Source organism: Salmo trutta, chromosome 21, assembly GCF_901001165.1.
Source record: "Salmo trutta chromosome 21, fSalTru1.1, whole genome shotgun sequence".
Lineage (NCBI taxonomy): Eukaryota > Metazoa > Chordata > Actinopteri > Salmoniformes > Salmonidae > Salmo > Salmo trutta.
In genome coordinates this window covers 33,075,059-33,090,004 of record NC_042977.1, presented here as the reverse complement: position 1 = coordinate 33,090,004, position 14,946 = coordinate 33,075,059, and the positions used below count along the sequence as shown (strand labels likewise).

The 14,946-nt window shown below is 43.2% G+C and overlaps 1 protein-coding gene across 1 annotated transcript in view; it reads right to left on the bottom strand.

Moving 5' to 3' along the window:
• LOC115156435 (transmembrane inner ear expressed protein-like) overlaps nt 1-1,115 on the bottom strand; it is a 45,226-nt gene extending 44,111 nt beyond the window's left edge. The window contains exon 1 of the mRNA XM_029703864.1: nt 866-1,115. Within this exon, the coding sequence (XP_029559724.1) occupies nt 866-982 (117 nt within the window). The 5' untranslated portion in view covers nt 983-1,115. The remainder of the gene's footprint in view (nt 1-865) is intronic.
• Between the last annotated feature and the right edge of the window lie 13,831 nt (nt 1,116-14,946).

Sequence of the window (14,946 nt, the reverse complement as noted above, 5' to 3'; positions counted from 1 at the left end):
TCAGTTTTTCCTACTGGATCTGTCACCAATTCTCTATTAAACTCTATACCAAAATCTTCTGAAATCAACATTTGAATATCAGAGACTGATAAATACAAACACATGGAGCGACCACCTTCGGAAAACTAGGAGAAAACTCTGGATCTATGGAAGCAAAGTCAGGGATATACATGAATATTAAAGCTACTCTGCCTCATCGGAGGATTTCATCACTAACGCCCACCAACTACAAATGTTGCTGGCAATGCTGGTGCAGCATATCAACACGGAAATGGTTCACCCGATCAGCAGTCTGGGTATCCATCAGCAATAACAGTGCATGTGTTGTCACTATATCAAGACGGACATTTCTAGAACTTTCATGTTTATTCTCTGATCTAGCATGGAATTGTGTTGCTTGTTTTGTACAACACCCTGTATGTGGTATAACATGGAGTCTCACATTTCAAAACAATGCATTAGCTCCCTTCTATATTCTGCCGTGGTGCTCTCAACTGCCTGCTACAGTATTTCATGTTTGATTCCGCTGCTTACGGCTTCACTCCCAGCTTTAGAAAATACAAATGGCGGAAAATGGCTATCACTACGTCTGTGCATGTTGCAACGGCCCGTCTTCGCCATGCTACTCTAGGAAGAACGCCACCACAAAGTATCCCATTACGACACATGTAGATTGACTATTGTCTAAGGGGCCTCCCAACACTATAGCTCTATAGCAAACAAGCCCCATTCATTAATCACATGAAAACAAGCAACCAGCCTATAAACAGGGGAGGGAGCGAGTGTGACAGACCTCCGTAAGCAGTAACCCGATGATGAGCCTCAACCAGTGGACAAAGACGTGTATGAACAAACACGTTCTTACCTCTGGGTCTGGGACCTGGGAGAATACAGTGGAGATGCAGGAGAGCAGCGCTGGCCCCAAGCCCAGCAGCACTGGCTGGAGAGGAGGACAGGAAGAAGGCCGTTCCCTGGCTGCCATTATTTTCCACTTTCCTTTCTCCCTGAAGGCTACAGCTCCTTGCCCCCTCTCTCCTCTCCTTTCTTCTGCCTGCCTGGCTGGGTGGCTGGGCTGGGTGGTTGCGCTGTAGGCTACCCTGGACAGGACCACAATGGTCTTGGATGATTGATGGTCAGAGAGGGGTGCTGAAGAGGAAAGAGGGCGTCCTCTCTCCTCTCATCTGGTGTACTGCCTCTGCCTCTCCTCCCCTGTTCTTCTTCCTCCCAACACAGAGCACCATAGACCACTATAATACATCACACTGTCTTCCTGTAGACAGCTCCACGAGCCACTAGCCAGCCCCTTCAGGTAGGGTCATTAATTAATGAATAGGACCGGTGTAGTTTACAGCCCATTCTGCCAGGAACGGGAGGTAGGTAGGTTATAACACTGCTGTGTCTGGAGGATGGGAGATAGGGAGGTTATAACACTGCTCTGTCTGGGGGATGGGAGATAGGGAGGTTATAACACTGCTCTGTCTGGGGGATGGGAGGTAGGTAGGTTATAACACTGCTGTGTCTGGAGGATGGGAGATAGGGAGGTTATAACACTGCTCTGTCTGGGGGATGGGAGATAGGGAGGTTATAACACTGCTCTGTCTGGGGATGGGAGGTAGGTAGGTTATAACACTGCTCTGTCTGGGGATGGGAGGTAGGTAGGTTATAACACTGCTCTGTCTGGGGATGGGAGGTAGGTAGGTTATAACACTGCTCTGTCTGGGGATGGGAGGTAGGTAGGTTATAACACTGCTCTGTCTGGGGATGGGAGGTAGGTAGGTTATAACACTGCTCTGTCTGGGGATGGGAGGTAGGTAGGTTATAACACTGCTCTGTCTGGGGAGGGAAGGTAGGTAGGTTATAACACTGCTCTGTCTGGGGGATGGGAGGTAGGTAGGTTATAACACTGCTCTGTCTGGGGGAGGGAGCTGCCTGCTTGTGTAGAACAATCAGGGGAACATAGAGAGGTGAATGACATCATCTTTCAGTTCTACTGTCCTCTGTGTGGCAGGATATAATATAAAGCATAGGCTGTAGGCGTCTGGCTTCAGAACACAGTGTTCGACTGACACTGTGTTGTTGCCAGTGGACTGTTGACAGGTATTTTGCTCCTGAAATTACAGATGGATAAATATAATCAATGAGTTGGGTAATTTACTGACCTCAGAGTTGCAGGTATGTTATAACATAGTTCGTGTTTTTATCCAGTTTTTTTGGTCTACAATGACCAGATATTCACACAAATATGACTGGTCTATTTCACAGGATTGGTTGCTGCATTTATTGGTAAAAACGATGTGGAAATCAGTTGACGCTATACTCTGCTTTGACCATATGTAACACCCCGACCTCCACAGTAAGCAGGCAGAGGCGGTTAGCTAGTGGTCAGTGAACACACTGATGACGGCTTAGTTAGACAATAAGAGAGCTGAGGCATAGCGACTGTCACTGTAGCAGCAGCATGGAGGAGGATCCCTTTCCCTTTAATCCCAGGCTCACATCCACATCACAGGAAGAGATCTACTGGTTGATTTAGTTTAGTTTAGTTTTTTTAAGATATCCATTAGTCCATCAGGGATAATACTCCCAGAGTCTTTATTTGTCTGGCTAAGCCACCTTTTCTCAACTGGCTAAGGAGTCACTTAGGCTACTTAGGCTCCGTTCACACAGGCAGCCCAATTCTGATCTTTTTCCCACTAATTGGTCTTTGACCAATCACATCAGGATCTTTTCACATCAGATCTTTTTCAGAACTGATTGTTCAAAAGACCAATTAGTGGAAGAAAAAACCCCATCAGAATCGGGCTGCCTGTCTAAACGCAGCCAATGCCCTAGATCTGTGTTCTTGAATATTAAGCTGTCATACTCTCTATGATTAACCCTTACAGGATGTGAGAGGCCTACAGTACTCAATATGATACATTAATGTGCTGCTCTTAGTTTGAATTAGTTTGCATCTTGTCACGTAAAACAAGCCACAATTAAGGATTTCATGAAGGGGGCCAACAGCCTAGGTGTTTTTCTTAGTCTTTTTAATGATCAAATACCTCACTTTGACATGTAAGTGCCCTTACAATGTGGTAAATAACTGCATTAAATTACTCATCATTCCCTTTTAGTATTTTGTGTACTAGGAGATACCAATGAGCTTCTGATAATGGTCTTTGGGAATGTCAAATGATGGAAAATGTACAGGTTATTTTGGATCTGGGTTGCGCCGTCAGCGTGAGGTAGCTAACTGGGTGACAACATCACTTCCTGTGGGCAGCCATCTGGAACACAAAAATAAAGGGGTTTAAATACATATCACTTAGATCAATTGTCCAATGGAAACGCCTGCTGATTTCATAGGAGCAATTAGTCACACCTGTGACAGAACAAGTGACACAATCTGGCCTGATTCTTCTGATGGTTAGATGTCCTGATTCTTCTGATGGTTAGATGGCCTGATGGTTAGATGGCCTGATTCTTCTGATGGTTAGATGGCCTGATTCTTCTGATGGTTAGATGGCCTGATGGTTAGATGGCCTGATTCTTCTGATGGTTAGATGGCCTGATGGTTAGATGGCCTGATTCTTCTGATGATTAAATGGCCTGATGGTTAGATGGCCTGATTCTTCTGATGGTTAGATGGGAGGATAAGGGGGTTAACAGGACCTACTGTAAGTGACACAAGCAAATTGGTTGGAAAACAAAATATGATTGAATGGTGATTACTGGTGATTTTCTTCCAAAATAGGTAATTTTTTTGTTTAGTCTAAATGTACTTGATATAGCTGAAAGTGGTGATTAGGCAATAACTATTTCAAGGCATCATACAAACATTTCATCAACTAGTTTTATAATCCCCTGAGCTCTAAGATGATATGAGAGTCAATAATCACAGCGTGAATGGCATTGGAGGAAGCTTTTGGACATTTGCTTGGTTACCAGAAGCCATAGCAGCGCAACAACTAAATGGATGTCAATGGTACCATATATTCAGCATTGCCCTTGGTACTACAGATTTTGTCACACAATTGCACATTTGTATTGCTTTTCTCAATACAAATTGCTGGCATGATCAGTTATCCACTCCAAGCCTTTGCTATACTCCGTGTAGACACTAGACAGTGGGCAAGGTTTTGACTAGATGATATACAGTTACAGAAATAATTTACTTTTTGTAGCAGGTTAGGAGAACTTATGCAGCAGGTTAGGAGAATTAACATAGTAGGTTAGTAGAAATAGGTTAAGGTTAGGAAAAGGGTTTGGGTTAGGGTTAGCTAAAATGATACAATTCTCCCGACCAGGCAACATGGGAATTAATAATTGGCCAATTAGGTTTCATTTTCTTTAGTCACAAGATGCGAGGGGGCAGCTGTCATCTTCATAGCTCACAACAGGAAATAGGCAGCAGTCACACACAAAGATGTGCTGATATTCTGTTCTCTAACAGCTAGGTCTGGAACAACATGTTCGTGGAGGAGGATTTCCCTCGTGCTCTTTTCTTCTTCGTGACAGTTCCCATTATGGTCTTTTTCTATATATATAACCATTACTTACTGATTTGTCACAATGTCAGTGTTATATACTGTAGCTATATACTGTAGCTATATATCTTTATTTGATTTTTAACATATCCTTATTAGATTTCTTGTACATTGGGAAATAGGGTTCTTCACTGTTTGACCCTGTGTACTTTGCAACCTGACTTCTCCTTCGACCTACTGTTCCTCAGATCAAGTGGATTGCATCATGTGCTAGAAACACACACACACACACACACACACACACACACACACACACACACACACACACACACACACACACACACACACACACACACACACACACACACACACAGGGAGCAACCTGTACCTTAAGGCCATTAAAGCTTGGGACCAGGAAGTAGAGGATAGAGCAAGGCGAGAAACAGGAAGTGCTCTCTGGAAGCACTTGAATAAATGTAGTCTGACAATAATGTATTACTCTATATGACCTTCAGTGATTGGATCCATCTAACATGAATACATTGAGATGCTGTACGTGAGCAGACGTTGTCCTTTTGACAGCTGCTTTTGACAGTATCATTAGTCTATGAATTATTAATCTGACAATTTTCAGGGGATCTGACATTTCCTGGTCTGATCTATTTCTCCTTCGGACAAAGATCAGGATTCTTATCTGAGCAGGGACTGGAAAGACAAACTGATTTCTACAACCACTGAGAGCTTGACAAGCCAAGATAACCAAAGAAAATACCAAGAGAAACATGCAAAAACTAGCCTGCATTCTTAAAATACAAATGAAATAACTTTGAGGAAAGAGAATATTCCCTTGATGAATGGTACTCTTCCTGCCGTTTGCTATAAACAAGGTAATTCCCCTGTATCTGTTTTGCCACGGCACTGTGATATAACACAACACCAGTCATATCCACCAACCATCTGTCGGTGGGGCGTCATGGACAGCAGTGTGTGAATGTGAAGAGGAGTTGAGCTAAAACGGTCGCCAGGCCTTATCCCCATTTATCCTGCCTTGCTTGTTTAAAATATGACTCATGGCTGATCTTACATGTCAACTGGGGAGCTTGAGTTCGGCCTATTCATCCTTACTACCTCCGCCATAAAAAGTATATGCCCCTTTGCCATGAGGGATAATTGGTAACAATGTGCGTGGTGTCTTCTCAGTGAAAGGTGAAATACACTACCGTTCAAAAGTTTGGGGTCACTTAGAAATGTCCTTGTTTTTGAAGGAAAAGCAAATTTTTTGGCCATTAAAATAACATCAAATTGATCAGAAATACAGTGTAGACATTGTTAATGTTGTAAATGACTATTGTAGCTGTAAACGGCTGATTTTTTTAATGGAATATCTACATAGGTGTACAGAGGCCCATTATCAGCAACCATCACTCCTGTGTTCCAATGGCACGTTGTGTTAGCTAATCCAAGTTTATCATTTCAAAAGGCTAATTGATCATTAGAAAAGCCTTTTGCAATTGTTAGCACAGCTGAAAACTGTTGTTCTGATTAAAGAAGCAATAAAACTGGCCTTCTTTAGACTAGATGAGTATCTGGAGCATCAGCATTTGTGGGTTCGATTACAGGCTCAAAATGGCCAGAAACAAAGACCTTTCTTCTGAAACTCGTCGGTCTATTCTTGTTCTGAGAAATGAAGGCTATTCTATGTGAGAAATTGCCAAGAAACTGAAGATCTCGTACAACGCTGTGTACTACTCCCATCACAGAACAGCGTGAACTGGCTCTAACCAGAATAGAAAGAGGAGTGGGAAGCCCCGGTGCACAACTGAGCAGAGGACAAGTACATTAGAGTGTCTAGTTTGAGAAACAGACGCCTCACAAGTCCTCAACTGGTAGCTTCATTAAATAGTACCCGCAAAACACCAGTCTCAACGTCAACAGTGAAGAAGCGACTCCGGGATGCTGGCCTTCTAGGCAGAGTTGCAAAGGAAAAGCCATACTGTATCTCAGACTGGCCACTAAAAATAAAAGATTAAGTTGGGCAAAATAACACAGATACTGGACAGAGGAAGATTGGAAAAAGGTTTTATGGACAGACGAATCTAAGTTTGAGGTGTTCGGATCACAAAGAAGAACGTTCTTGAGACACAGAAACAATCAAAAGATACTTGCATAGTTTGGAGTGCTTGACGCCGTCTGTCAAGCATAGTGGAGTTAATGTGATGGTCTGGCGGTGCTTTGGTGGTGGTAAAGTGGGTGATTTGTACAGGGTAAAAGGTATCTTGAAGAAAGAAGGCTATCACTCCATTTTGCAACGCCATGCCATACCCTTAATTGGAGCCAATTTCCTCATACAACAGGACAATGACCCAAAGCACAGCACCAAACTATGCAAGAACTATTTAGGGAAGAAGCAGTCAGCTGGTATATTGTCAGTCACCGGATCTCAACCCTATTGAGCTGTTGTGGGAGCAGCTTGACCGTATGGTACGTAAGAAGTGCCCATCAAGCCAATCCAACTTGTGGGAGGTGCTTCAGGAAGCATGGGGTGAAATCTCTTCAGATTACTTCAACAAATTGACAACTAGAATGCCAAAGGTCTGCAAGGCTGTAATTGTTGCAAATGGCGGATTCTTTGACAGAAGAAAAGTTTGAAGGACACAATTATTATGTCAATCAATTATAACCTTTTCAACGTCTTGACTACATTTCCTATTCATTTTGCAACTCATTTTATGTATGTTTTTATGTGACCCAAAACTTTTGAATGGTAGCAGTGGGGGATTTAGGTATAGGCGACATGGGCAGCCGCCCAGGGCGACATCTTGGCACGGGCACCTGCACAAAAAAAATCATAATGGTGACATTTGTGCGATCAGTTTTCTGTTGCTCATTTGCACGCAACCTCAATGATATCATGTCACCGTGTGGGAATGTGGGTCAATTAACCTTGTCGGAGAGGGCGTCCTGATTCTAGTTTGTGAGCTAGGCAGGCTACTGCCTGGGAAGGCTCCCACTCAGAAGTAGGAGATGGGGATGGGGCGGGGTAGATTGACCTCAGGTGTCCCCACTGGAAGCCGAGCTAGGGGGAGCGGGGGAATCTATCAAATAGCGCACCTCTAACTTTGTACAGTACTAAGGCAATTAGTAAAATCAGTCACACTACGAAATGCTACCAATTAAATCACAATTCATTCCTAATACTGTAAATATATAGATTCAAAGACATATTGTTGCATTTTTTTCTGTGTTTGTGCGAAATCGTTAAGAATAATATAAAACCAGTCAGCACACCACCAACGTGAATTGGTTTAGTGTTGACACTTGGTTGACAGTGTTGGGGTCATGGGTAATGTATTGACGCTCGAGTGCCAAATCAACACAAATTTGTTTTTATTTGTCTTTGTTGCTTCTTTTTGATATCTATGAGTCTTATTTTTGTATATATTTATATCGTTTTAAATGTTATGATTATTTATTTGTGTTGTTCCAAATGTCTGAATAAAAATTACAGTTAGTGCAGAATGGTGCTTTTTTTTACTCCCATTCATTTTCAGAATAAAAGTGTTTATTTGTAGACTCGAACATTACTATTCGTTGAGGCCTCAGGCAACATCTTATCTTTGATTATTTCCCAGAATTATTTTCTTCTTGGAAATAAAAGCAGTGCTTGCTGTACCTGTTGAAAATACAAGATAAGTCTGGAACACATAGGCCATGAATTCAAATTGGTAATTGAAGGGATAATCTAATTTATTAGAATAGAAAGTTGCACAAATTAATGTATTTTGTCCATTGTGAAATCAGATGAGATGTTCATCACATGAAATTAAATGATAATTCATTGTCAAAATAATTTCATCAGAGGTAGAAAATGGAAATACAGAATTGACCATACTGCCATCTAGTGATATGCACTGAATGTAAACGTTGACCCTGTCCCGTCTGTTTTTGCTTAAGCTAAGTCTCTGTGTATAATATATTTGTTAGCATTCCAAAGATGAGTTGGTTACAGCACAGTATGGTTAGTACTGTTTGGGTGCAGAGCTGGTTTGTGTGCGCAGTTTAAAACCCTGAGAATTGTTAAAACCAATGACAAGGAGTGACTGACTGTGATATCAACATCTATCTATATTTTACATCATGATATATTGAATATCAATAGCAATGTCAAGATCAGTTTCAATTACCTTTTCCAAGTCACGTAGGGCAAAACGCCAATGAAGGATATTCCTTTAAAAAATATATTTTCATTGTTGTTAACCCAACCTTGATTTATTTTTATCTAGCCTAAATACCTTTGTTGTAAAACCACAGTCTTGGCTTGCTTTCCTCCTTACTTCCTGTAAATGACCAGATTAGGACTCGTCTGGGGCAGCATATTTATTTGCTTTCCATTGCATGTAAATGAGAAAGTTGTTACAGTGGGAATGAATAGACTCATAGAGGGGCACATACCGTCCGTTCGTTCGTTTTCAGGGCCTAGAGAAATGTTCACACACACACACACACACACACACACACACACACACACACACACACACACACACACACACACACACACACACACACACACACACACACACACACACACACATATACATACACACACACACACAGTATCTCTCAAATACTGATGGCTAACTTAAACCTCTGCGTTCACAGCTCGGGTGGTTGACTTTAGTTTCTGGATGCAGTGAATGGTCTGGAGGAAGCACTGACCCAGGATGAGGGGGAACACCTCTGAGGAGAAGGATGGAGAAAGGAGTCATTGAAACCTGGAATGACAAATAGGTCAGCATGTTTACGTACTGCTGTGTTTACACAAGCTTATGTTTGGCTTGGTGGGTTATTGGGCATTTTGGAATAAATCTACACCTTTCTGCGTAATCCAACTTTCATACAACAACATTAAAACTGTTTGGTTGAAATGTAATTTATTTGAAAGTGATGACAGTGACATCCCTGTAATTACTGAAGTCATCAGGAATATACATATTAATGTTAATGCTGCATTTGTAAACAAGAGGTGGGAATTTACCAGCTGTGAAGTTGTAAATACCAGTTGGATGCATTCACGTTCTAATGACCAACAAGCTACATAAACTATAAACTAAAAGTACAGCTATCATGCTTGGAAACAAATTACAGTGTTCAAAAACCATATTAGTCGATTGCTTTTTATAAATAATATTTTGTTGCTTCATTCAACTGCCGAAAATGCTGTTATTGAGGTAATTTCCTTAGTAGGTGATGTCAGAGGTCAGAATGTGGGAGAAGTGGGTGAAGTTGGTCAGGTTGATAGTAATTTACCAGTGGAAGGGCCGTTGAAGATTTTTCCCAGTCATATGTGGTAAATTCTCACTTCCCACTTGGTTACAAATGCAGCATTAGACAGCATGGGGGTTTACTACTTGGCGACATATAGGAGTGACTGACAGCTCATTTAAGTTGCAAATGAATGCAATATAATGGTATAATTGTATTCATAACTGACTGAATGTAAAAAACATTCTGGCTCAGTTGGTAGAGCATGGCGCTTGCAATGCCAGGGTTGTGTGTTGATTCCCACGGAGGACAAGTATGATAAATGTATCCGCTCAAAACAAATTGAGGCTGTTCTGAGTGCAAAAGGGGGTGCAACTCAATATTAGGAGAGTGTTCCTAATGTTTTGTAGCCTCAGTGTATACTGTGCCTTCGGAAAGTATTCAGACCCCTTGACTCTTTCCAAATGTTGTTACGTTACAGCGTTCTTCTAAAATTGATTAAATAAATAAAAGTCTTCAGCAATCTACACACAATACCCCATAATGACAAAGCGAAAACAGGTTTTTAGAAGTTTTACCAAATTGATTAAAAATAGAGAACAGAAATACCTTATTTACATAAGTATTCATACCGTTTGCTATGACACTCAAAATTGAGCTCAGGTGCATCCTGTTTCCATTGATCATAGTTGAAATGTTTCTACAAATTGATTGGAGACAACCTGTGGTAAAGTCAATTGATTGGATATGATTTGGAAAGGCACACAACTGTCTATAAAAGGTCTCACAGTTGACAGTGCATGTCACAGAAAAAACCAAGTCATGAGGTCGAAAGGAATTGTCTGCAGAGCTCCGAGACAGGATTGTGTGGAGGCACAGATCTGGGGAAGGGTACCTAAAAATGTCTGCAGCATTGAAGGTCCCCAAGAACACAGTGCCCTCCATCATTCTTAAATGAAAGAAGTTTGGAACCACCAAGACTCTTCCTAGAGCTGGCTGCCAGGCCAAACTGAACAATCGGGGGAGAAGGACATTACATTTTAGTAATTTAGCAGACGTTCTTATCCAGAGCGACTGCATACATGCATACATTTCATACATTTTTTAAATGTCTTTCTTTTTGTACTGGCCCACCGTGGGAATCGAACCCACAACCCTGGCGTTGCACACACCATGCTCTACCAACTGAGCCACAGGGAAGACCTAACCTGACATTGGTCAGGTAGGTGACCAAGAACCCGATGGTCACTCTGACAGAGCTCTAGAGTTCCTCTATGGAGATTGGAAAACTTTCCAGAAGGACAACCATCTCTGCAGCACGCCACCAATCAGGCCTTTATGGTAGAGTGGCCAGACGGAAGCCACACCTCAGTAAAAGGCACATGACAGCCCACTTGGAGTTTGCCAAAAGGCACCTAAAGACTCAAGATTCTCTGGTCTGATGAAACCAAGATTGAACTCTTTGGCCTGAATGCCAAGCGTCACGTCTGGAGGAAACCTGGCACCGATTCTATGGTGACAAGTGGTGGTGGTAGGATCATGATGTGGGGATATTTTTCAGTGGCAGGGCCTGGTAGACTAGTTAGGATCGAGGCAAAGATGAGCGTAGCAAAGTACAGAGAGATTGGGGCAAAGGTTCACCTTCCAACATTACAAGGACCGTAAGCACACAGCCAAGACAATGCAGTAGTGGCTTCGGGACAAGTCTCTGAATGTCCTTGAGTGGCCCAGCCAGAGCCTGGACTTGAACCTGATCGAACATCTCTGGAGAGACCTGAAAATACTTGTGCAGTATCCAACCTGACAGAGCTTGAGAGGATCTGCAGAGAAGAATGGGAGAAACTCCCCAAATACAGGTGTGCCAAGCTTGTAGCGTCATACCCAAGACGACTTGGGTATGGCGCCGAAAGGAGATGGCTGCCGTTTTATGATCCTGCAACCAATTGTGCTATTGTGTATGTTTTTTAGCGTTATTTGTAACTTATTTTGTACATAATGTTTCTGCCACCGTGTCTTATGGCCAAAAAGAGCTTCTAGATATCAGGACAGCGATTACTTACCCTGTACTGGAGGAATACTTTTTCTTCAATGAGTCGGAAGGGAAGGATTTACTTCAGAGATGGAGCTATGGGGGATGAAGGTCCGGGTGACTTGTAAGGATCCGTCGCCGAGAGGGTAGTCTACCTTTACCATCAGTCCTATCAGCCAACATACAATCAATCAATAATAAAATAGACAAAGTACGATCACGTGTATTCTACCAATGGGCCATTAAAATTTTGTAATATCTTATGTTTCACACAGTTTTGGCTGAACGACGACATGAGTAAGATACACCTGGCGTGTTTTAAGCTTTTTCGGGAGGATAAAACAGCGGCCTCTGGTAAGACAAGTGATGACAGTCTATGTATATTTGTAAACAACAGCTGATGCACGAAATCTAAGGAAGTCTCAAGGTTTTGCTCACCTGAGGTAGAGTATCTCATCATAAACTGTAGACCACACTATTTACCAAGAGAGTTTTCATCTGTATTTTTCATAGCTGTCTATATACCACCACAAACCGATGCTGGCACTAAGACCGCACTCAATGAGCTGTATACGGTGTTACAACCTGGCTCAAGATTGTAACAAACAATGGGAAACCACACACTGAGTAAAGGAATAACAAAATGTATTTATTCCATAAATAATCAGATGGGACATGAAGGTCAGTAAATTAGGTGTCAACTGCCAAAGTCACAGCGAAACAACCAAGGGTATGCATGGAGAGAGGTATATCTTGCTGAATTGGGAAACAGTGGCTTTATGCCACATCTGAACTTTCACAGGTGTGCCCCATCAGCACTGACGAACCTCCCAGCTCCGCCCACCTCTCCTACTCCACCCAGCAATCTCCTGCAGGAAGTAAGCACAGCAAAACCCAGTAGACAGAGCAGGGAGGGGCCGTCACAACGGCCATAAGCAAACAGGAAAACGCTCATCCAGAGGTGGCACTCCTAATAGCCGGGGACTTTAATGCAGGGAAACTCAAATCCGTTTTACCTCATTTCTACCAGCATGTTAAATGTGCAACCAGAGGGGAAAAAAACTTGAGACCACCTTCACTCCTCACACAGGGACACGAACAAAGCTCTCCCTCGCCCTCTATTTGGCAAATCTGACCATAATTCTACCTTCCTGATTCCTGATTATAAGCAAAAACTAAAGCAGGAAGCACCAGTGACTCGGTCAATAAGAAAGTGGTCAGATGAAGCAGATGATAAGCTACAGGACTGTATTGCTAGCACAGACTGGAATATGTTCCAGGATTCTTTCAGTGACATTGAGGAGTAAACCATATCAGTCACTGGCTATATAAATAAGTGCATTGATGACATCGTCCCCACAGTGACCGTACATGCATACCCCAACCAGAAGCCATGGATTACAGGCAACATCCGCACTGAGCTAAAGGGTAGAGCTGCCCCTTTCAAGAAGCGGGATTATAACTCAGAAGCTTATAAGAAATCCTGCTATGCCCTCCGACGAATGCGTCAAAGCATCAATACAGGACTAAGATTGAATCGTACTACTATACTGGCTCCAATGCTCGTCGGATGTGGCAGGGCTTGCAAACCATTACAGACTACAAAGCACAGCCTCAAGCTGCACAGTGACACGAGCCTACCAGACAAGCTAAATTACTTCTATGCTCGCTTCGAGGCAAGTAACACTGAAGCATGCATTAGAGCACCAGCTTTTCCCGGAAGACTGTGTGATCACACTCTCCATAGCCGATGTGAATAAGACCTTTACACAGGTCAAAATTTACAAGGCAGCAGGGCCAGATGGATTACCATGACGTGTACTCCGAGCATGCGTTCACTAACTGGCAAGTGTCTTCACTGTCATTTTCAACCTGTCCCTGACTGAGTCTGTAATACTAACATGTTTCAAGCAGACCAACATAGTCCCTGTGCCCAAGAACACTAAGGTAACCTGCCTAAATGACTACCGACCCGTAGCACTCACGTCTGTAGCCATGAAGTGCTTTGAAAGGTTGGTCATGGCTCACATCAACACCATTATCCCAGAAACCCTAGACCCTAGACCCACTCCAACAACAGATCCACAGATAAAACAATCTCTATTGCACTCAACACTGCCCTTTCCCAACTGGACAAAAATAACACCTATGTGAGAATGCTATTCATTGACTACAGCTCAGCATTTAACACCATAGTGCCCTCAAAGCTCATCACTAAGCTAAGGACCCTGGGACTAAACACCTCCCTCTGCAACTGGATCCTGGACTTCCTGATGGACCGCCCTCAGGTGGTAAGGGTAGGTAACAACACATCTGCCACACAGATCCTCAACACGGGGGCCCCTCAGGGGTGCATGCTCAGCCCCCTCCTATACTCCCTGTTCACTCATAACTGCATGGCCAGGCACGACTCCAACACCATCATCAAGTTTGCCGATGACATAACAGTGGTAGGCATGATCACCAACAACGATGAGACAGCCTATAGGGAGGAGGTCAGAGGCCTGTCCGTGTGGTGCCAGGACAACAACCTCTCCCTCAATGTGATTAAGATAAAGGAGATGATTGTGGACTACAGGAATAGGAGGACTGAGCACGCCCCCATTCTCATCGACCGGGCTGCAGTGGAGCAGGTTGAGAGCTTCAAGTTCCTTGATGTCCATATCACCAACAAACTAACATGGTCCAAACATGCTAAGACAGTCGTGAAGAGGGCACGACAAAACCTATTCCCCCTCAGGAGACTGAAAAGATTTAGCATGGGTCCTCAGATCCTCAAAAGGTTCTACAGCTGCACCATCGAGAGCATCCTGACTGGTTGCATCACTGCCTGGTATGGCAACTGCTCGGCCTCCGACCTGCAAGGCACTACAGAGGGTAGTGTGTACGGCCCAGTACATCACTGGGGCCAAGCTCCCCGCCATCCAGGACCTCTACACCAGGCGGTGTCAGACTCCAGCCACCCTAGTCATGGACTGTTCTCTCTGCTACCGCATGGCAAGCGGTACCGGAGCATCAAGTCTTCCAAGAGGCTTCTTAACAGCTTCTACTCCCAAGCCATAAGACTCCTGAACAGCTAATCAAATGGCTACCCTGACCCCTCTTTTACGCTGCTGCTACTCTGTTTATTATCTATGCAAAGTCACTTTAACTCTACCTACATGTACATATTACATCAATTACCTC